Source organism: Aspergillus viridinutans (genome assembly GCF_018404265.1).
Source record: "Aspergillus viridinutans IFM 47045 DNA, scaffold_1, whole genome shotgun sequence".
In the NCBI taxonomy this organism is placed as follows: Eukaryota; Fungi; Ascomycota; class Eurotiomycetes; order Eurotiales; family Aspergillaceae; genus Aspergillus; species Aspergillus viridinutans.
In genome coordinates this window covers 2,417,101-2,436,289 of record NW_025091217.1, presented here as the reverse complement: position 1 = coordinate 2,436,289, position 19,189 = coordinate 2,417,101, and the positions used below count along the sequence as shown (strand labels likewise).

Below are 19,189 nucleotides of genomic sequence, written 5' to 3'. Positions count from 1 at the left end.
TGCTATTTAGTCTATATTACAACAACCCTTCTGTTCGAGTATATATACAAGACCATCTAATGATTACAGAAATGACCGGTACTAACACAATTAAGAATGATATAAAAAGAAAGCAGTAGGGATTCACCACATAAACCTCTGAATCTTCCCCGGCTCTTGTGGCCATTCAAAACCCTTGTACAAAAAGATATACCCGGTGGCAGCGTTGATGGCCAGGAACCAGTACGTCTCCATGAACAAGGAGAAATTAGTTGCCAAATCGGCGTGCAGGGCCTCCCACTCATCACGAGGCCGTTGCTGACGGTACACAACAGGCACGGGCTGTGGGGGTAGATGAAGCCGCCACATTACCCAGGGAATGATAAAATAGCGTGGCTCAACGAGCGGCGCGGTAACGAGCGATAGTGCCGTGGCTGCAAGCCAGACGAGCACAAAACTCGCTCGTGGGGCTTCCTGCTGTTGCTTCTGACGCTGGACGAGGTGCTCCTGGATTCGGGCAAGAACCTCGGGAGAGAATTGTTCTTGGGTGGGCGGCGATGCCGTCACTTGGCTGGCCTTTTTTGACTTGGACTTGCGTTCGGACTTCTCTTTCTTATGGGCAGTCTCCTTCAACTGCCCTTTCTGAGCAGCAGCCAATTCGGTGGGTTTTGTGATTGGGACAAACTGAGGCTGGGGCTTGGCGGTGGAGAATCCAAATGCAGAAATGACAGCCCAGCCACAAAGAAAGTAGGCAGGAACAGCAGCATATTTGATAGCTGGATGCGAGCGGAGAATACGAAAGACGTAGAAGATATAATGACGGTTATCGGCAAGGGTGAACGGATGGATGATGGTGTTGAAATGGACGACAGCCAGCATGACGGGGAGTATGACCAGGGCCGTCAATATTTTGGGAAGCCCTTTTTGCTTTTTGGTAAATCCATAGTCAAAGAATGCCGGTATCACAGAGCTTGGAAGCACGAGATTGATGACTGGGAAAATCAGGATGGGCCAGGAGAAAAACATGAAATAAGGCCAGATATAGAGCATCTGCGAGAGATGTAGACCTGCTGTGTGAAACTCTTTGTGTCCTAGCAGATCATCAGTCACACATCCACAAACCCAGGCCTACAAGACTTACCCAGGACAACTCCATTGTTCCAGAGCACAAATCCACCAAAGGCTGCAAGGATGACGAGATACGGAACGATCGAGCCGATCACAGGGAAGAGGTTCCTCAGACCAACTGAAGCAAGCGAGATTGATGTTTTGATATAGTCTGGATTTCATCTCAATGAGTACGCGTTGTCCAGGTGGCCAGGAAAAACACTCACCAGAGAAGGAAGCCTCTGACACAAGCGGGTCGTACAGTTCGTTGTTGAAACCGCTCTGGATGATTTCAATCGGGCTTGAGACCTGGCTGGCTTTCGCAGACTGACGAAGTTTCCGGGCCACCTGCAGCCCCCCCAAAAAGACGGCCACCCAGAAGATGTTTGTTTGCCGGAGAACAAGAGCCGCCAATCCAATCACAACAAAAACTGCCGATTTCAGCAGTGATCCGGCCCCCGCGGTACGTTTGATATCCCAATTATAGGCTTCAATGACCACAAGCAGGGAGACGATATCCGTGTAATACAGCCCCGAGAAGAAGAACAGTGGTGGGAAAATGCAAATATTCAGCACTGTATGGCTCAACCAAGCTCCGGAATGGCGCGTATTGCGCACCTTACGCAATGCATCCAAAAGAGTCTGCAGCCGCCAGGGAAGAAAGACCGCTGCAGCTGCGACATTGGTAGCGCGGAGAGCTTCAGCATTGAGCTCCGTCGGAGAGCCACGGAGTGCTAGCGCAGCAGCACAAAGGACGTAAGACCAGACGTAAAGTCCTGGCGGAGTCGTGATTTTAGGGTCCCAATGGAACCACTTATGATCCCAGTACGCCTGTGCCTGGGGGACATGGAAAACCTCGTCGAGGTACGGATCCGGAACGACGGTGTTCACCTTGGCCATCCATAGCGGTATCAGCAGGAGCACAAAAGGAACCGCATATCGAGCAGCTAGAGAAATGCCTGATACAGGCCGTACGGCACTCATGGTGTCTATATCTCATATGAGACAAGAGAATTAAGGTCACTTGTGTGAAGCGAATGAAGGAGAGAAAGTGTAGTAATTAATCTCCAGCTTCTATCCAAAGCTCCAGTAATAGTTCGAGTTGCAAACGGTTCAAACATCGTCTTTGACAATTTCCCAAAACGGACGATGAAAGAGCCAAAGCGCATGTATCAGAGGATAATTACATTTCCCTAATTTCAAAGAGACTCGATGCGATAATTCGCTCTCAGAGGGACCTTGCCCATCAATAGCCATCCGTCCAAATTCTTCCTGGATCACAAAACCTGAGGCTCAATGGCCTTTCCTCTTCCGCGGGGCATCACGCCCCCGGAGATTGCCTTCCTAGCGGAGATGGAGATGGTTACAGTTCTCCCTCGTCAACGCTTGGAGGGCCTCGAATTGTTAGGTGTAAGTCGCCGGACAGACTGCTTTGCTGCTATGCGCCGTCGAAATTGCTATCTTCCCCGATATGTCGCGTGTGCGGGGATATCCATGTCGCGGCATTGCGCGACAGGGACTCAGTACAATACACAAACCAGAGAGCATAATCAACTCGGCAAGCATGCCTCAATTCATGAATTAACAAGCATACCTTCAAACAGGGTCAAGTCGAACCGCTCCTACCTCCCCGTCGCGCCTCCCTCCCGCTGTGGCTAGCCCTCCTCCTCAAACGCCAGCGCCGCGCAAACATCCTCCCCCCCGCATGGCTTCACCCTGAGCCCCTCTCCCTGATCCTCGAGATCGAAACGCAACATCACGAATACGAGAATGCCTTTTCCCCGCCTCCCCCGCTGCCCGGGCAGCCGAGCCTCCGCGACCGCAACCGTGGACAGAGACCGATAGCCAAGGCGCGTCATACGCCGGATGGCCAGCGATACTTTCCTTCGCCGCCATTCTTACCGCAGAATATTGCGCAGGACAATGCACAAACTGGCGAGCCCCCGTCATTACCGTACCATTGGTTGGAGGTGGGCAATATGCTTCTCGACGCGGCGAGTGACGATCTGGTGGATCCGGACCAGATACGGCGGTTGCTGAAGGAGCTGCGGGAGGTGCGTATGGCGAAGATACGCTCTGGTGTGGACGTCTTGGATGCTGCTGCCGCCGGCGGAGGTGGAGTGGCTCTCACGGGTGTTGGGGCCATGGAGATTGGCGAGTCGAGAGGATTCGTGACCGGGGTCGTAGATGGACTCAGGTATGGCGGTCTCCTACTTGGTTCGGGGGAGAGAGGAAACAACTGACACCATTCTAGGAAAATCGGTGCGTCGAAAGAGCAAGCACGGCGGGAGCAGATGGCGGAAGAGATGGCCAATGGAGGATATGATGCCACCCAGGACGATGAAGACGAGATGGAGTTCTAGAGCCCTTTTTCCGATTCGCTTTTTTCTTGCATTATGGAGTTATGGAAAGGACACACGGCGCAAGCTATTGCGATTGAACGAGTTTCAAATGTATATATACCCTATATTTTCCAAGCAATTGCAAATATCCTGCCACCCAACACCATCAACATGCGACGCTCAGACTGCAAAGACACGGATAAATTGTTCACAGGAAACTGCCTGGATTGAACCTAGAGGTCCCAACTTGGCTAGACCGACAAGTAGAAAGAAATGGTATAATGTCCCACACCGCATAAGAATGAGCAAAGAACAACGAAAAAAGTATCCTTACAAATGCGAAATGAAGACCGTAAAATCTCTTTTCCCCGTTCCCCTCAAGCCGAAACATTGTCAGCCTGCCGCTGCTTCTGCTCCATCTTCCTCCGAGCTGCCAAGATCATATCGTCTCTCCGCTTCTGCAACAAGCGCTGTCGCTCCTCTTTGCTCTGCGACCATCCGCTCGTCGATCTCTGCGATGATTGATCACTAGTAGCGTCGGCACTACCATTGATTTTTGAGCTGAGGTTATATCGAGAAATCAGATCCTCGCCGTCGGACTTTAGGGAAGCCCTGGATGTCGACGAGGGCTGCGCAGCTGCCGCAGCGGCAGTAGTAGAGGGTAGAACGATCGCAGGCTGGAAAGAGGGTGGTGGCTATGCACACCATCTCATTAGTTTCAGTCGTTTCAATAAGAATCGAAACGGGCCCGCACGGCGCATCGTGTGCATTGCGCGGGTGATAGACAGATAGGGGAATCGCCGGTACGTACCATATCCAGTCCACGTCCACTGAGAATTCGCTCCGTAGTCGCTGCAACATTCCCGCCATTGCGCTGCAAGTCCCACATGATTTCGCGAGTGCTGAGCTGAGGAAACATCTGAGCTATTTGTTCCACCTGGGCTGGGTCGACGATATTCCCGCGACCACGGGTCCGTGGGCCGCCTGCATCGGGACTACCGTCGCGTTTAAGGAACCATCTGATAACGAAGAATGAAACGACTGCTAGAGTGAGCAGCGACGGGATGTTGAGCGATGGTTCTTCCTCGGGCATTGTTGTCGGCTGAATGACTGATCAGGACGACCCGCGTATATGACCAGAGTTTATGTATTGCGCGTGACACGTGGCTAGGTAAATGCAAGAGATAGTATTAAGTGAAAGTAATAATTTAGCACACCGAAGGAATTGTCAGGTTTGACGTTGGACGACGATTAAAATGAACAGGTGCCAGGAAATGACCAAATTCCGGAGATAGTGATGCTCGTCCGCAAGGTGGCGGTGGACAGATGACGGAACTCGGAGACATCTGATAGTGGTTATTCCGACCAGCGGAACAGACGGCTTAATTGGCCCGTAAGCAACGCAAAATTGGGGACGTCGTGGTTCTATATTGAGATCTTGTCAAGAATGAGGGATTTCGATAATGGAAGTGGTCACTGGCATGGAAACTGAACAAGAAATATACCTGCTAGACTTAGTAGTCATTACGGCTGCGAGGATATTCCAAAGTCATCCTCAAGGGACGACTGATTCTCATCATTTAGCTATTCTTTGAGGGATTGAGAAATAGTCATCATTATGCATTCATCATCACCAGGAATCAAAGCAGACTCATCCAAGAACCATGTATATCACCCTAGAAACACCACCTCCGAGATCCAGTATGGCCGATCACGGACGATATCCGAACCAGTAAGCCCAAGCACAACTCGAAAACCATATCCCTGAACAACACAAAGTCAAGCATTTGAATATAGACAGGAGAAAACAAACGGCAAAAACCCTCATTATTTCATATCAGCCGGTGTCAGAGCTTGGACCACACTGGTTCCCTCGCTGAACCTCGTCCGGAAGATACGGTTGGCATTCTGGAACATGCCGTCCTTCAGAGAGACAACAATGAACTGAGAGCCCTTGAAACGGGTCTTGATCAACCGACCAATGTTCTGCGTGTGAGACAGATCCAGCGCGGCGTCAACTTCGTCCAGAATGTACATTGGCGCAGGCTTGAATTGCAGGAGTGCCATGATGAGTGAGAGGGCAATGAGCGATCTACAAGGGTTCGACATGTCAGCTTCGGCGAATACACATCACAGATGTCAAAACTCACCGTTGACCACCAGACAGTTCCGTCAGACTCTGCTTCCACACCTTGCCTAGAGACACCTTGACCTCAAGACCATCGGTGATATCCTTGCCCTCAGGAGGGTCCAATTTAGCAAAACTGCCGGGCAGTAGCTCTGCAAAGATTTGACCAAAGTCACTGTTGACTTTGGTCCAGGTCTTGTGGAGAGCTTCCTTCTTGTATTCGTTCAGGTTGAGGATGGTTTCCTCGATCTTGCGCTTATCTCTGATCACAGTCTTCATCATATTCTTCAGAGCGGCCTCCTTCTTCTCCACGCTATCGATCATGTTCATGACCTTGGGGTTGATCTTCTTCTTCATGCCTTGGAATCGCTCGGTGACATTTCGCAAGGTAGCCTTGCATTCCGCGATGTTCTGGCTCTTGAAGTCGTAAGGGGTGTTGGGGCGGCCGAAGTTGTCCTTCTCATCTGCTATCCATTCATGCTCTTCCTCCATGTGCGCAACCGTTTGGGCAGCTGCCTGCTGGTCTTTCTGCAGCTTCTCAAGCTGATGACCAAGCTTCTGCATTTCAAGTCCCTCTTCGGTGATCCGGGAGTTCTTCGACTTGATTGCCTCCTCGAGTTCACGCAATTCCTCGTCGAAGCCGGTCAGTTTGGCTCTCTCGTCCTCAAGCTGCGCTTGTGCGATGTCATGAGCGTCCTAAGGAACGGCATTAGCTTAACGCAGACGACACATGAGTATTCTCTTCAAACCTTGACTCGGGCCTGTTCGCGCTTCATGGACTGGATCTCTTCCATCTGAGCTTTCAGCGTATTCTCAGCTTCGGCATACTGCTCCTCTGCCGCCGACAAATCGCTGCCAACTTGTTCAGATTCAAGCCTCGAGTTTTGGAGCTCTTTCTGTAGGGCCTTGACTGAATTCGAGTTCTTGGCAAGCTTCTTCTTGAGAGAATCCAGCGTAGTTTGCAATTCTGCCAGCTTGCTATCCTTGTTGTTGTTGAACTCACTCATGTCTTTTTCGATCCTTTTGATGTCTTTCATCGCCTCGGCCTGACGAGCTTTTGCGTCAGAAATGTCCTTTTTCAGCTGCTCAATGTTTGCTTTCATTTCCTCGACAGCATGAATAATCTGCCCCAAAGTCAGAATACGCCTAAAATAATACCAGTTGGACAACCTACCGATGAGGACGAGTTATTGCTGATTTGTTCCTCTGTCAGCTTGATTTCGTGGCTCTTGAGGTCCAACTCCTGTTTGATAGCGCGGACAGTATCGAGCTTCTTTTTTTCCTTTCTCATGGTGTCTTCTAAGGCTGCGAGACGCCGTTCCTTGCTTCTCATTTCCCGTGTAATCTCATTTAGCTTCTGCAGGGTGACAAGAACACCACTTGAATTGGGTGAGCTACCACCAGACAGCGTTCCGGATGGATCATAGACGTCTCCCTCCAGCGTGACACTCTTGATTCGCACAGCCGGGTCGAACGTCACTCTCTTGGCGGTATCGGCGTCCTGGCATATCAAGGTATTGCCAAAGACATAGTTCATCGCCGCAGTGACTTCCTCATCGTAACCGATTAAAGACAGAGCGAGGTCCACTTTGCCCGGCGCGATATTCTGCGCTGCCCCGATCTTCTCCGCAGAAGCTCTGAAAGAGGAGATCTTGTTGAGAGGAATGATAGTCACACGCTTGCGCAATTTGCCATTCTGAAGGAGCTGCGTACCAGTCTCCGCAGTGTCGACAACGACGTTGTAAAGACGGCCTCCGGCACAAATTTCCAGGGCAGTGGCGGCCTGAATTTTGTCCTTGTCCAAGGTGAAGAGCTGAGCAACCAAGCCCTTGACCTTGGATCGATCGAAATTCAGGTGGGGGTCTGTGTAAGTAAAGTCGATATTTGCCACTTTTCTCTTGAGCCCGTCGGCTCTCTCGCGCAAATCTCGAATGTCTCTTTGCAGTTCCGACTGCTCTTGGTAGATCTGCTCTTCTTTTCCAGGCTCAAAGCCGAGTCTTGTGAGCTCTGCTTCCAGCTTCTTCGCTTGAGCTCTTAAGCCTTCCAGTTCGTCGAGGAGTCCCGAATTTTGTTGTTTTGCCTTTTTGGCTCGAGGCTCCTCCTCTTTGATTCTCTTTTCCAGGTGAGCGATCTTAAGCTTGGCCTGCTCTTGCTCGGTTGCCGCTGCACTGGCGCGATTACGGGCATCCTGCAGCTGCCCTTGATATCCACTTTCTTGACCTTCCTTGGATGCAACGCCGGTCTGTAATGTCTGAAGCAGTTCCTCCTTTTGTTCGACTTCGGCTGTCTGGGCGTCGAGTTCAGATTTTGCGGCATCATATTCCGCCTGTAGTTTGTCGTAGACCTCCCTCTTTTCCTTGAGAACTTTCTCGAGGTCCTTGACGGTCCTTTTGACTGTTTCCCGCTTCTCTTGCTCTTCTGAGACGCTGGCGTTCTTAAGGTCCAATTGCGTGGTCAGTCGGACCAGTTCGTGCGAATGCGACTTGACCTCGTTCTCTAGAGCCTGGAATTTGCCTCCCTTTCGCAATTCCTTGTCACGAGCAGCTCTGACCCGTTTCATATCTTCTTCCAAGTGAGAGATCTCGTTCTTGAGCTTGGCGGCGTTCTCCTCGAGCGCTTGCATCTTGCGTCCTTTGTTCTCGCATTCCTCGCCCGTCACTCGCAACCGCTCCCCGCTTCGAAGGTAGTCGTGAGCAACCACCAGCCGGGTCAATCGCTCCAAGTCGTTCTGTGTTTGCTGAAAATCAAGAAATGCTCGCTTTTCAGCTCTAAGTTTCTCCAACTTAGGCTCAATCTCCTCCTTCAATAAGCCTTCTATTTCCCGCAATTTTAACTCCTTCTTGGACATTGTTTTGACCGCCTTCTCCCGTCGATCTTCGAACATACGCGTACCAGCCGCTTCCTCAATCATTGACAAAATCTCCACGGGTTTCATATTCAAGACCTTCGTGATCCGACCCTGCATGATCAGGAAGTTTGGGTTGTTGATGTTCAGTTGGACACTCTGGAAGAGGTTCTGTACTGTCTGCTGTTGAGCACGATGGCCGTTGATCAGGTATTTACTGGTGCCTCCAAGGACGATCTGGCGAGTAACAGAAATGGTCGCATACTCTTCGAATCCGATGGGCGATTTGGCGGTATCCCGGTTATCGAAGACGATAGTCACGCTAGCCTTGGTGACACCAGCCTGGCCTCTCTTGTAAATGAGATCCTGAAGGTTTTGCGCACGAACAGTTGACATGTTCGTAATTCCCAAAACAAAACAGATAGCATCCAGGATATTCGATTTACCACTGCCGTTCAGCCCAGTGATGGAGTTGAATGCTTCGTCCCTGCGCATAATGGTCAGCTCCCTTCCAGCGGTTGTGGCACAAAATAATATTCGAAAATAGCCGTAGACGACAGCCTGCAATCTATAGAGCCGTTACAAAAGAAGCGCATACCATCCTGAGATAACTGTACGCACAGCGTACGATTTGAAGCCCTATCAGCATCAAAGTCAGCCATAAACGACTCAATTGATTCATCGATCTTGACAGTAAAAACTCACATCAATGACAATCTCTGTGACCCTCATGGTTGCGACTTCGATCCAGCCCCAAGAAACTAGATCCTAAGCGCATGGGATGGTGATAGCGAAGGACAGTTTACGACCAAGCAGTTGTTGATCTGAGCAAACGTTGACGACTCCCGACTGTTTTCGCGCCGGCGGTGTTTGGCCGACCGTAGCCATGTTTATGCTTTGCTAATATAGGGATAGCGTGGATTATTTTGATGATGTAAGCTATGGAGGGGTTTGGATCACATGATCAGGCTGGTAGTACTGCCTCACATTGTTGTTCCCAATGAGTACTCACAATGATCAGAAGGCGTACAAGTCAAAATGATCGAAAAGATGTTGCTGACTGCTTCTCGTTCAGTGTCTTAGGCCAGCGTCTTAGGTGTGATAGTTCTACAGTTCTAGTCTTAATCATCCACCCCATGATTAGCTCTAAGGGTACTCGATGGTTCCATCTGTACGAAGTATATCTCCCACATGTTGTCACACCCAAAGTCAGCCCTTCATTATTCAATGCTATCACTGCTATGTACTCCTAGTAAGATAGCAACTATTTGATCCATTTCTCAGAGACTAGAGCGGGTTTCAAAATATCCCCTAGAGGAAGGAATGGCTGTTTATTTTCATTTTTCCATGTCTCCGCATGGGTTTTTACCAAAGGTTCTTTTCCAACGTAGTAAGGGAGAACAACCTTACATAGAGCACCAATGCAACCCCAAGTGAATGATAAATAGATTCTCTTACTGGTTAGTATTAAGAGTCAGGTTACCGGTTATGCGCACGAGTGCCCTGTTCCCACCTGCCGGGGTTCTCGCGGAGAGATATCGGACACTTTCAAACCCTCATGTTTGCCCTTGGCGCATCTGCTGATGAGCAGATTATATGATCATGACGGGGTATAAAGTCTCCAGAATGTCTGAAGGGGAATGTCTCTTCTCGCCAGATCAACTGCTGTTATCTTTGAAACTCTTTGTCGTATCTCTTATACTCGCTCTTCAACTTCAAAATGTCCAAGATAGACTACCTCCAGAATATGTTCCAGGCCAAGGAGTTTACTGACCGGTACAAGTACACCGAAAAGCTCACTGGGCTATACGCTGAGACCTTGGTCGAGTACTCTGGCGTGGCTAATCCCAGCCAGAAGCCGCTGGTTGTCCTCGACAATGCCTGCGGGATTGGAGCTGTCTCCAGCGTACTCAACCACACAGTTGATGATGAAGCAAAGAAAACTTGGAAATTGACCTGTGGTGATCTGTCTGAGGGCATGTTGGAATATGCTAAGCAGAGGCTTGAAGATGAAGGATGGATCAATGCTGAAACGAAGATCGTAAATGCGCTAGACACTGGGCTTCCAGATGCGCGTTATACGCATGTTTTTGTTTCTTTCGGTATGCTATTACGAGAAACCATTTAGAGTTATGAGGGGATGCTGACAATCGCCCTCGTCAACTAGGTTTCCAGAGCTTCCCAGACGCCAACGCCGCCTTGAAAGGTAATTGATCTCCTGTCAGACATAAGAGAATCTGTCTAATAAATGATGCTAGAGTGTTTCAGGATCCTCGCATCCGGCGGTATACTCGCAACCTCAACATGGCAGAGATGTATGTGACATCGAGCACATTCACCCTCGAAAGCAAACACTGACTATAAGTGCAATGAACAGTCACCTGGATACCAATCATGAAAGCCGCCATTGAGACCATGCCCGGAAATCTCCCATTCCCAACACAGGAAGAGTTCCTCGCTCTTCACAGTACCGGTTGGGATTCGGAATCCTACATCCAGTCTGAATTGGAGAAGGTAGGATTTAGGGACGTCAAAGTCACCGCTGTGCCGAAAGAGACGTCCATGCCTATCAGTGAATTCCTTGAAGTCTGCAGGATGATAATCCCTTATCTGCTTCCAAAGTTCTGGACTGAGGAACAGCGAGAGTTGCACGAGAAAGATGTTCCAATGGTGCTGCGGCGATATTTGCAAGATAACTATGGGGGGAGTGAACAGGTTCCTCTGAAGGCGGTGGCTCTCGTCACAACGGCCCTCAAGGCTTAGTACAGAAGATCCAAGATGGCTCGAGATCCACATGTATGTGGTAGCGGGTCAGGCATCTGCGATTAAGTGGCTATAATAAGGAGCAAGACCCGGATTTTTATGGTTGAAGGCATCACTTCATAGTTTCAAATGTCTACACTGACAAAAGTACCATGAAAAGAGATCAATGTCAGATATCCCAAGTTCCCATAGAAGCCACAAAAGGCCGGAAAACACCTGACTGCTCGGGAGTAGAACACCGGCGACAACACCAGAACCGCATCAGAGAAATTTGGTAGTCAACCCAACGCCGTTGCTTATACAACATAAACTGTCCTTCCACCAGAAATCATGAAGCTTGATGAGGAAATCCAAGAGGGCGCGCAAGACCCCTGTTGTGATCCAGTCTGTTGTCCAGGTCCTCGTAGCGAAGAATAAACTCACGCTGTTGATACCATGTGGTTAGCATTCCAGGATGGATTCGAAACCGGGCCAAGAATACATACCCGAACCTTCTTCCAGGTAGTGGGATCCCAAATCAGATAAACGCCACGTTCGCTGACGCGAGGTTCGACATCCACAGGACCGGGATACGTCTCGTCACGTGTAAGCCAGCATCTTTCAATCTTATGATATCTCCACTTGCGGCCCATCAGCTCTTCTGCAGCTAGCTCTTGCATAATGTCACGAGGCATGCTGTAGAATATGTAAAACAATGTCTCATCGCTGAAGCTGGGTATACGGGTCTGTAGAGGCTGGATATTTGCAACACTGTAACATGCGGGCAAGGAGAAGTTTTGTTCCATAGGAACGGCCGACATGGATGCGACGAAAGGGGACGCAAAAGAGGTGTGAAGGGGCCTTCGAACCATAGATGTTAGTAACGCAAAGGAAAAGCATCTGTGTCATAACAGCAACAACGTACTCAGGCTGATTCAAATCCAAACCGAGAGTCATCAGATCTTGACCCACTGCAAGACTCGCGACGTCGGGGCTGTCACTGTGGATCATCCGGAGCAAGCCTGCGAGTCCGAACCTGTCGAGCTCGCTCATCTGAGCAAGCGGTGGCTGCTCAGTGTTTTGCGCTGCTGCAGCGACGTCTTGTGCTTCGCCCGCCGCAACCTGCGGTTGCTGCGCCTGCTGTTGCTCTGTGAAATTACGCTGATTCGCCATCGTAGTAACGTTCAAGTCCTGCATACCGAATTTAGCAAGGGAATGTGAATGGGTGCGAGTTGCAGATACTCCTAACCTCTTTTTCCGGTCCAGGAACTCCATTTGCTCCTTGGTTAACGGGTGAGCGTGAGCTTCCGATGGCTGAGAAAGCGATCAGCACCCTGTTCGCCGTCGGGAAAAATTAATAAACATACCTGCCGAACCCGCATTTGTAGGCGACATCATTCTCGAAGTATCTTGTCCATTGATCGACCCTCCAATTATGTTGCGATTTTGAGCAGACTGGTTCTGGTTTGCGCCAGTGAAAGGCATTGAGCCGCCAAAATTACCGAGTCCAGCGCTTTGCATCAAAGATTCTCTGCGATCTTGGCCGAGATCCGCAGCGACATTACGTCCGAGAGGGGGGAACTCCTCAATGTTGCCTGTCTGTGGCTGTCCAGAACCTCCTAATTGACCACTAATACCCTGTCCACCATTTCGAAAGTCGTCTAAACGATTTGCGAATTGAGCACCAGAGGGAAATACATCTTCGTGAGATGGCTGTGATTGTTGCTGCGGATGATGCGACTGTGTCTGAGGGGCGCGTGAAGGTGCTTGAGATGTCGGGTGCTGCTGCCTCTGCGGAGTCTGCTGCAAGGCACGCTGACCCCACACTAGCCCTGGGTTTGGAGTCTGAGATTGCTGAGGTGCTCCTGATAACGAAGGGAAGTCTCTGCGAGGACAAATGTTAGTGGTAGGAATCAAACGGGAAAAAGAGTTGGGCTGGCAATTTGCCAAACACTGACGCCTCTCTCGAGGGGGAAGAAAGTGTCAGACATACGATAGATCAAGTGGTGTAGCAGGCTGTGATCCCCCACTAAGACTTTGTGCAAATGTCCCCATAGCTCCAACGTTGCGCTGCTGGTTTCCTTGTATTCCTGGTGTCCCGCCAACAGGTAAGTTGAAATTCCAGTTGGCGCCGCTCCCTGCCAACACTCCTGATCAGCAATGATTCATGCCATACAGCTTCGGGATGTAGCAATAATGGATTCGCACCGAGTTTTCCGTTAGGCAAGCGCGCCGAGGCCAGTGTCGCGTTTCGAGCCTGTGCTTGTTGCTGTGCGGGGAAGCCAGACATGCCTCTCAAAGGCTGTGGGCCGGGTCCTGAAAAGTAGTAATGGTTGATTAGCGCAAACGTAACAAAACAGTGGATCGAAAGCAACGGCGCAATCTCTAGTAGACAGGCCCAGAGGGCTAGCCAGATGGCTCGTCCGTCCATGGCGCTCAAAGTCTTGAATATGATCGAGGGTACGTAGCGTGGGAGGGCGACAATTGGATCATGAAAATCACTGAGGAAATTCTCCTCTTCACCGAGCACCGTGGGTCTACATCCCTGACGCCGAGAAAATGATACATGAAAGGGATTCATCGCACAAAAGTGGCCAGTCGGCGTTGCTATAGCGGAGCAAGACTCTAGAGAAAGAATTGAACGCACACGTACCTGGCCTGTTCATAATAGTGTCTGACCCTCAAGGAGTAATCTGTGTAGTGAAAGGTGTGTAAGGCGAAAAGGAGCAAGGGATCATGAAAGTTTAGAGAGAGTAGTTAAACAACAGTGTTGCTTCACCACAGTCCTCATGCGGCGACTACTTCTCTGTTACTGGAAGGTGGAGTGGCTATAAACGCGCGCTTCTTGTGAAGGGAACGCACGGGCCATTAGGATTAACCGCCTAATTCTCTTCAGTTTGGAGAGGTTTTTCTGCCGACTTTGATAACCAAAAAAGGCTTGTATAGACTAGTTAGTTTACTGAATTTTTATATGATAGCAAAGAGAGTGGTACGTTAACTATCCTATGAGAAGACCCCAGGTCCTCTTGTTTCTTGCTGGAAGCAATGGCGATATACGAGAAATGGTTGGTGCTCCGTGGCCGTCACCTCCAATCGACATCACCTGAAACTTCAAGACGGCTACCTCCAGATGAAATTCATGCTAGATACAATAGTAACCAAGGTTCATTCCCTGTATGCTTAAGACACTAGATACTGTTGTACAGAGTGTAGCACATATTCCTCGCTGTCAACGGGATGGCGGCTAATACCACGTGACCCTTTCGCGGAGGTCCACTCCTGCCTTTGAATTCCACGCCGCAAAAAGCTCGTCTTGCGGGTCTCCCCTCAAGGAGTGACTGTCAGCCAACTTCGTTCAATATGCATCGCCAGTCGGTCGCACGGCTTACTCGCCAGTGTCAGGGTTTTCCGCTGGTCGAACTGCCCCCTCCCTACCTCGCACCGTCTCTCCATTTTTCCTTGATCCGGTCCCCGGTCCAGTGCTCGTCCTTTTCCTCGACCGCCGCCGTCGCTGGCCGTGGACGTGACTTGAACAAGACCCGCGGTGTCTCAGCTATTCACCGTACAGGCCCCAGATTCAAGTTGGGTGTGTCAAAGTACCCATTGCCGAAGCCTGTCTCCCCCGCGGCAATCGAGAAGCGTGAAGCGACACCGGATCACGGACTCTGGGGGTTTTTCCCCAGAGATAGGTCGGCATTGAGCACACCGGAATATGATATTGCTCACGGTTCGTATTCACCCACCTGTTTTCACCTTTATTTCTCGTCGGCACAGATTTTGCTAATTGTTGCTCTTCAAATAGGCCGTTCCTGGTCCATTCAGGAACTTCGGGAGAAGTCGTGGGAAGACCTTCACTGCCTCTGGTGGGTCTGTGTCAAGGAGCGTAATCGCATAGCTACGTCCAATCTCGAGAGACAGCGTTTGAAAGCGGGTTACGGAGAATGGGAAGCCAGTGAAAGAGACAGAACCGTGAGTTTCTCATACCTTTCCCAGTCCAGACATTCATATTTTTTTAACTTCCCCGCAAATTGGATCTAATGGGTACTCAATGACTTGGATCCATCGGTACTGATGCGCTAAATGTTATTCTTGGGAGCACGTCTCACTAATCTCTCTTCCTGATGATAGATCCGCGTTACACAAAATGGCATCAAGCACGTTCTGCGCGAGAGGTGGTACGCTTGGGAAGATGCGAAGCGACTTTACAAGAACGGATATCGCCCACAAGACGAGGATAATCAGGAGTAGGTATTGACAACTGGCAGCTGCTCGTGCAATGACTTCATGTTGTATGGACATGGTTTGCACATGAGGGAATGTACTATATTGTAGAGTTGTACTATTTTCTATAAATCGATCTTTGTTTATCCCTTTGGTTGCGAAAGGGTCGTCGTATATTTTGTCAAGCCATCAATTAGTAGACATCCAAGCACATATTTGTACTCGCCATCTATCTACTTAAACGTACGTTTGCGTTAGCACGGTGCCAATTTCCGTAGCGCCAATAGTTTAGGTCCCCGGGCGTCTGTAGGTTATTTCAAGCTGTTTTGGCCTGAGATTCGGGCGCCATTGAAAAGGGGGATAGTCAGGACTCAGGAGGTCAGTATTTTATGTGATTTGATTAATTATCAATTAATTTTCAATCATCGTGGGCCTCATATTCCAAGCTCATTTAATATGAAGACAGCGAGCGGCGTACTTATCCTCACCCCCTTGTGGGCCCAATCCCAATTGCTGGTCCTTAGGTTGATGATCCGCGGGGGGCTTCCAGCAGACTAGCTTCTTCGACCACTACGACTAAACTATCTGCTAACTACAAACTCACCGCAACATTCAGTGTCTCCGTATCCTGCCTCTCTCCATATTTATCTTCTCTCAATCTCACGCGACTTCCACTCCTCCTTGCTTATTTTATTGTTAGTGTTTTGCACGCGTTCCGACCATTCATCATGGAAGAGATCGCCCCCGAGTATGATGTTGTAGTGCTCGGCACTGGTATGTATTACCCCGCCGTTTGACAGCTGTAGTGCTAAAACCCCCTCGCAGGGTTGACGGAATGTGTGCTTTCTGGGTAGGACTTTGATAAGATTTATCTTCTCGGCCTGAAGAATAGAGAACTGATATTGCGTGCAGTGTTCTCAGTGTCAAGGGCAACAAGGTGCTCCACATTGATCGCAACGATCACTACGGAGGGTAAGAACTGGGGTAGCTACCCGATCAACCACGTCCCATCCTACTGACACGATTTTTAGAGAGGCTGCTTCAGTGAACATTGAAACTGTAAGTCTGTCGTTCATTCAGTCTATTTTGACATCTGCTGATGCCTTGTCTGTTTTGTACAGCTATTTAAGAAATACGGCAACGTCCGCCCCGGCGAAGAACCCTGGAAGAAGTATGGACGAGTCAACGATTGGAATATTGATCTGGTCCCGAAGCTGCTGATGGCAAACGGTGAACTCACGAATATTTTGGTTTCCACGGATGTGACGAGATACCTTGAATTCAAGCAGATTGCTGGCAGCTATGTCCAGCAAGGAAAGGGCCCCAAGGCTACTGTGGCGAAGGTGCCGTCGGATGCTGGTGAAGCTCTACGTTCATCTCTCATGGGCATGTTCGAGAAGAGAAGAGCTAAGAAGTTCCTGGAGTGGGTTGGTGAATTCAAGGAGGACGACCCCTCTACTCACCAGGGTTTGTCTCTACAATGTTACATCTATTTCAATTGCTAATATACAGGGCTCAGGTCTGAACGTCGCTCAGTGCACAATGAAGGAGGTTTATGACAAGTTCGGACTCGAGGACAACACCCGCGACTTTGTCGGTCACTCCATGGCGCTTTACCCATCTGATGGGTATATCACAACAAATGGGATGGCCGTCGAGACCATCCATCGTATCCGACTGTACGTCAACTCGATGGCCCGGTACGGAAAGTCCCCATACATCTACCCTCTTTATGGTCTGGGTGAGCTTCCTCAGGGATTTGCTCGTCTGTCTGCCATTTACGGTGGCACCTACATGCTCAACACCAGCGTCGACGAGGTTCTGTACGATGAGAACGGCAAGGTCTCTGGAATCAAGGCAACCATGAAGGATCGCGAGGACAATAGTGAGGCCATGAAGTTTACCACCAAGACAAAGAAGATCATCGCGGACCCGTCTTACTTCCCTGGCAAGGTCCGGGTCACCGGGTATCTCCTGAAGGCCATCTGCATCCTGAAGCACCCCATTGAAAAGACCGATGGCAGCGACTCGCTGCAGCTGATCATTCCTCAGTCTCAGGTTGGAAGGAAACACGGTGAGTGGACCTAGTTCAAGTGTGTTGGATTCAAGGCTTTACTGATCAGAATCAGACATTTACATTGCCATGGTGTCATCCGCCCACAATGTCTGCCCCAAGGGCTACTACATCGCCATTGTCTCTACTATCGCTGAGACTGATGCAAACCACCACCTGGAACTGGAACCCGGATTCGAGCGTCTGGGCCAGATAGAAGAGAAGTTCTTCGGTCCTCCCATTCCTCTCTATGAACCTTTGGAGAGCGGCGAGAAGGACAACATCTTCATTTCCAAAAGCTACGATGCTACCTCCCACTTTGAAACAACAACAGGTATGACCTCAGTGAAGATTTCCGCCGTGTCACAGTTGCTAATGGTCAAAACAGACGACGTGCGGGACCTTTACAAGCGGGTCACAGGTGAAGACCTGGTTGTTGAGGGTCTTCGGGAGGACCAGAGACTTGCGGAGGATTAGACGTGAGGGTGCTTTAGCCCGGCATGAAGCTTCAATAATATAGTGTCGTGTTTGGATGTTGCTGAAGTGGGCCGTAATATCTTTTGGATTCCTGTTCGTCATTGCCATCCACCATGAACCATTAGCATTCGGGAACACACACACACACACACACTCGCTTTGCTTCTGGCTGTTTTGACAGGCTGCGGTAGTGCACACCTGGAATATGTTGAAATTCAGCGCGGCTTTGCGGGCAAATTCTTGGTCATAATTGCTGTCAATAGGCTGGAAATTGAATTGGTTATAATACCTCAGTCTCGCAGTAAGGAAATCGATTCTCGTCAGAGCCAAGTTTCATGGCCCCAGTCTATTTCTAGCACACCGGAATTTCGATGATAGAGCAGAATACTAACAAGCTATCTATATAAGTCCGGGACAAATGGAGAACGCACATCACATCTTCCCGCTTGACTCCGGATCAGTATTCGCCTTCTCATGCTCCCCCAGCACGCACAGATCCCCATTATCAGCCCTCGAGATCTCCGCACGTAAAAGCGCCAACCGGCGCCCCGTATGGATAACTTGACATACCAGTCTTATCTCCGTGTTCACCGGCACGGGTCGCAGATAAGTGACCTTGAGATTGCGACTGACACCACCGAGGGAGAAGAAACCTGGTTTCGAGATGCCCAGGAGGATAGTGGTGGAGAGGACATCGATGATCGTGGCGGCGCACCCGCCGTGCAGATTACCCGAGAAATTGCAGTGTTTAGGGGCTACGGTGAGAAGGTATGAGACTTGTGCTGGGGGGCCACGGGTAGCGGATTCGAAGCGGAGATTGCAGGCGCGGGGATCAAAGTCCCAATGCTGGACGCTTGGTTAGACTTCGATCTGGGGTTATTGAGAGGTGAGGGTGGTACTATACCTCCTGATCATGTTGGCCCATCCATGCGGAGTACTCATAGACGAGCTCCTCGAATTGATCCAGGCTTCTGGATGGTGCTTTAATTGATGAGGACATGGTTCCAAGTCTGAGGGTGAAATATTATAATGAGAAACGAGATGATGCGAGGAGATTGTGCCGATTCCTTTTATTCTTAAAGAGAGTCTTCTCTGTCTACGAGGACAGCTTGGATATCCAACCCGAGGGGGATGTACGGCGGACTATTTGTACAAAAAGGACTTTTGGATTTTTTTTACCGTTTGCCACATGTATTACCTATTGCCACTACCTCCACACAACATTAAAAGTTGTATCAATATCGAATTCTTATATAGTAGGGATATCGAATCGAATAGTATCAATATCGAATTCT

At 49.7% G+C, this 19,189-nt stretch overlaps 9 protein-coding genes across 9 annotated transcripts; 4 read left to right on the top strand and 5 right to left on the bottom strand.

Annotated features, from left to right (window-relative positions):
• Positions 1–123: 123 nt before the first annotated feature.
• On the bottom strand, positions 124–2,070 carry alg10 (dolichyl-P-Glc:Glc(2)Man(9)GlcNAc(2)-PP-dolichol alpha-1,2- glucosyltransferase; the record flags this gene model as incomplete). Its single annotated transcript, XM_043265865.1, has 3 exons — positions 124–1,070; positions 1,121–1,258; positions 1,314–2,070. 3 exons carry the CDS (start codon positions 2,068–2,070, stop codon positions 124–126), a joined length of 1,842 nt encoding a protein of 613 aa, XP_043121800.1.
• A 312-nt stretch (positions 2,071–2,382) lies between these two features.
• psf2 (DNA replication protein PSF2) lies at positions 2,383–3,449 on the top strand (the record flags this gene model as incomplete). The annotated part of the gene is made up of 3 exons (XM_043265864.1): positions 2,383–2,496; positions 2,691–3,283; positions 3,341–3,449. The coding sequence occupies 3 exons, from the start codon at positions 2,383–2,385 to the stop codon at positions 3,447–3,449; spliced, it is 816 nt and encodes a 271-aa protein (XP_043121799.1).
• A 356-nt stretch (positions 3,450–3,805) lies between these two features.
• Aspvir_000729 (CUE domain-containing protein) lies at positions 3,806–4,521 on the bottom strand (the record flags this gene model as incomplete). Its single annotated transcript, XM_043265863.1, has 2 exons — positions 3,806–4,123; positions 4,240–4,521. The coding sequence occupies 2 exons, from the start codon at positions 4,519–4,521 to the stop codon at positions 3,806–3,808; spliced, it is 600 nt and encodes a 199-aa protein (XP_043121798.1).
• A 734-nt stretch (positions 4,522–5,255) lies between these two features.
• Aspvir_000728 (condensin subunit SMC2) lies at positions 5,256–9,133 on the bottom strand (the record flags this gene model as incomplete). The annotated part of the gene is made up of 6 exons (XM_043265862.1): positions 5,256–5,520; positions 5,579–6,252; positions 6,306–6,680; positions 6,731–8,962; positions 9,023–9,040; positions 9,107–9,133. 6 exons carry the CDS (start codon positions 9,131–9,133, stop codon positions 5,256–5,258), a joined length of 3,591 nt encoding a protein of 1,196 aa, XP_043121797.1.
• A 988-nt stretch (positions 9,134–10,121) lies between these two features.
• Positions 10,122–11,164, top strand: gtmA (gliotoxin thiomethyltransferase; the record flags this gene model as incomplete). The annotated part of the gene is made up of 4 exons (XM_043265861.1): positions 10,122–10,503; positions 10,569–10,607; positions 10,660–10,716; positions 10,779–11,164. 4 exons carry the CDS (start codon positions 10,122–10,124, stop codon positions 11,162–11,164), a joined length of 864 nt encoding a protein of 287 aa, XP_043121796.1.
• A 328-nt stretch (positions 11,165–11,492) lies between these two features.
• Aspvir_000726 (NOT2/NOT3/NOT5 family protein) lies at positions 11,493–13,574 on the bottom strand (the record flags this gene model as incomplete). Its single annotated transcript, XM_043265860.1, has 7 exons — positions 11,493–11,588; positions 11,650–12,004; positions 12,069–12,334; positions 12,393–12,457; positions 12,511–13,028; positions 13,137–13,281; positions 13,352–13,574. 7 exons carry the CDS (start codon positions 13,572–13,574, stop codon positions 11,493–11,495), a joined length of 1,668 nt encoding a protein of 555 aa, XP_043121795.1.
• Positions 13,575–14,503: 929 nt separating this feature from the next.
• On the top strand, positions 14,504–15,391 carry mrpl4 (mitochondrial 54S ribosomal protein uL29m; the record flags this gene model as incomplete). Its single annotated transcript, XM_043265859.1, has 3 exons — positions 14,504–14,870; positions 14,946–15,112; positions 15,272–15,391. The coding sequence occupies 3 exons, from the start codon at positions 14,504–14,506 to the stop codon at positions 15,389–15,391; spliced, it is 654 nt and encodes a 217-aa protein (XP_043121794.1).
• A 701-nt stretch (positions 15,392–16,092) lies between these two features.
• Positions 16,093–17,894, top strand: Aspvir_000724 (secretory pathway gdp dissociation inhibitor; the record flags this gene model as incomplete). The annotated part of the gene is made up of 8 exons (XM_043265858.1): positions 16,093–16,138; positions 16,190–16,214; positions 16,277–16,336; positions 16,396–16,423; positions 16,486–16,831; positions 16,884–17,438; positions 17,494–17,751; positions 17,806–17,894. The coding sequence occupies 8 exons, from the start codon at positions 16,093–16,095 to the stop codon at positions 17,892–17,894; spliced, it is 1,407 nt and encodes a 468-aa protein (XP_043121793.1).
• A 432-nt stretch (positions 17,895–18,326) lies between these two features.
• Aspvir_000723 (PaaI family thioesterase) lies at positions 18,327–18,894 on the bottom strand (the record flags this gene model as incomplete). The annotated part of the gene is made up of 2 exons (XM_043265857.1): positions 18,327–18,740; positions 18,799–18,894. 2 exons carry the CDS (start codon positions 18,892–18,894, stop codon positions 18,327–18,329), a joined length of 510 nt encoding a protein of 169 aa, XP_043121792.1.
• Between the last annotated feature and the right edge of the window lie 295 nt (positions 18,895–19,189).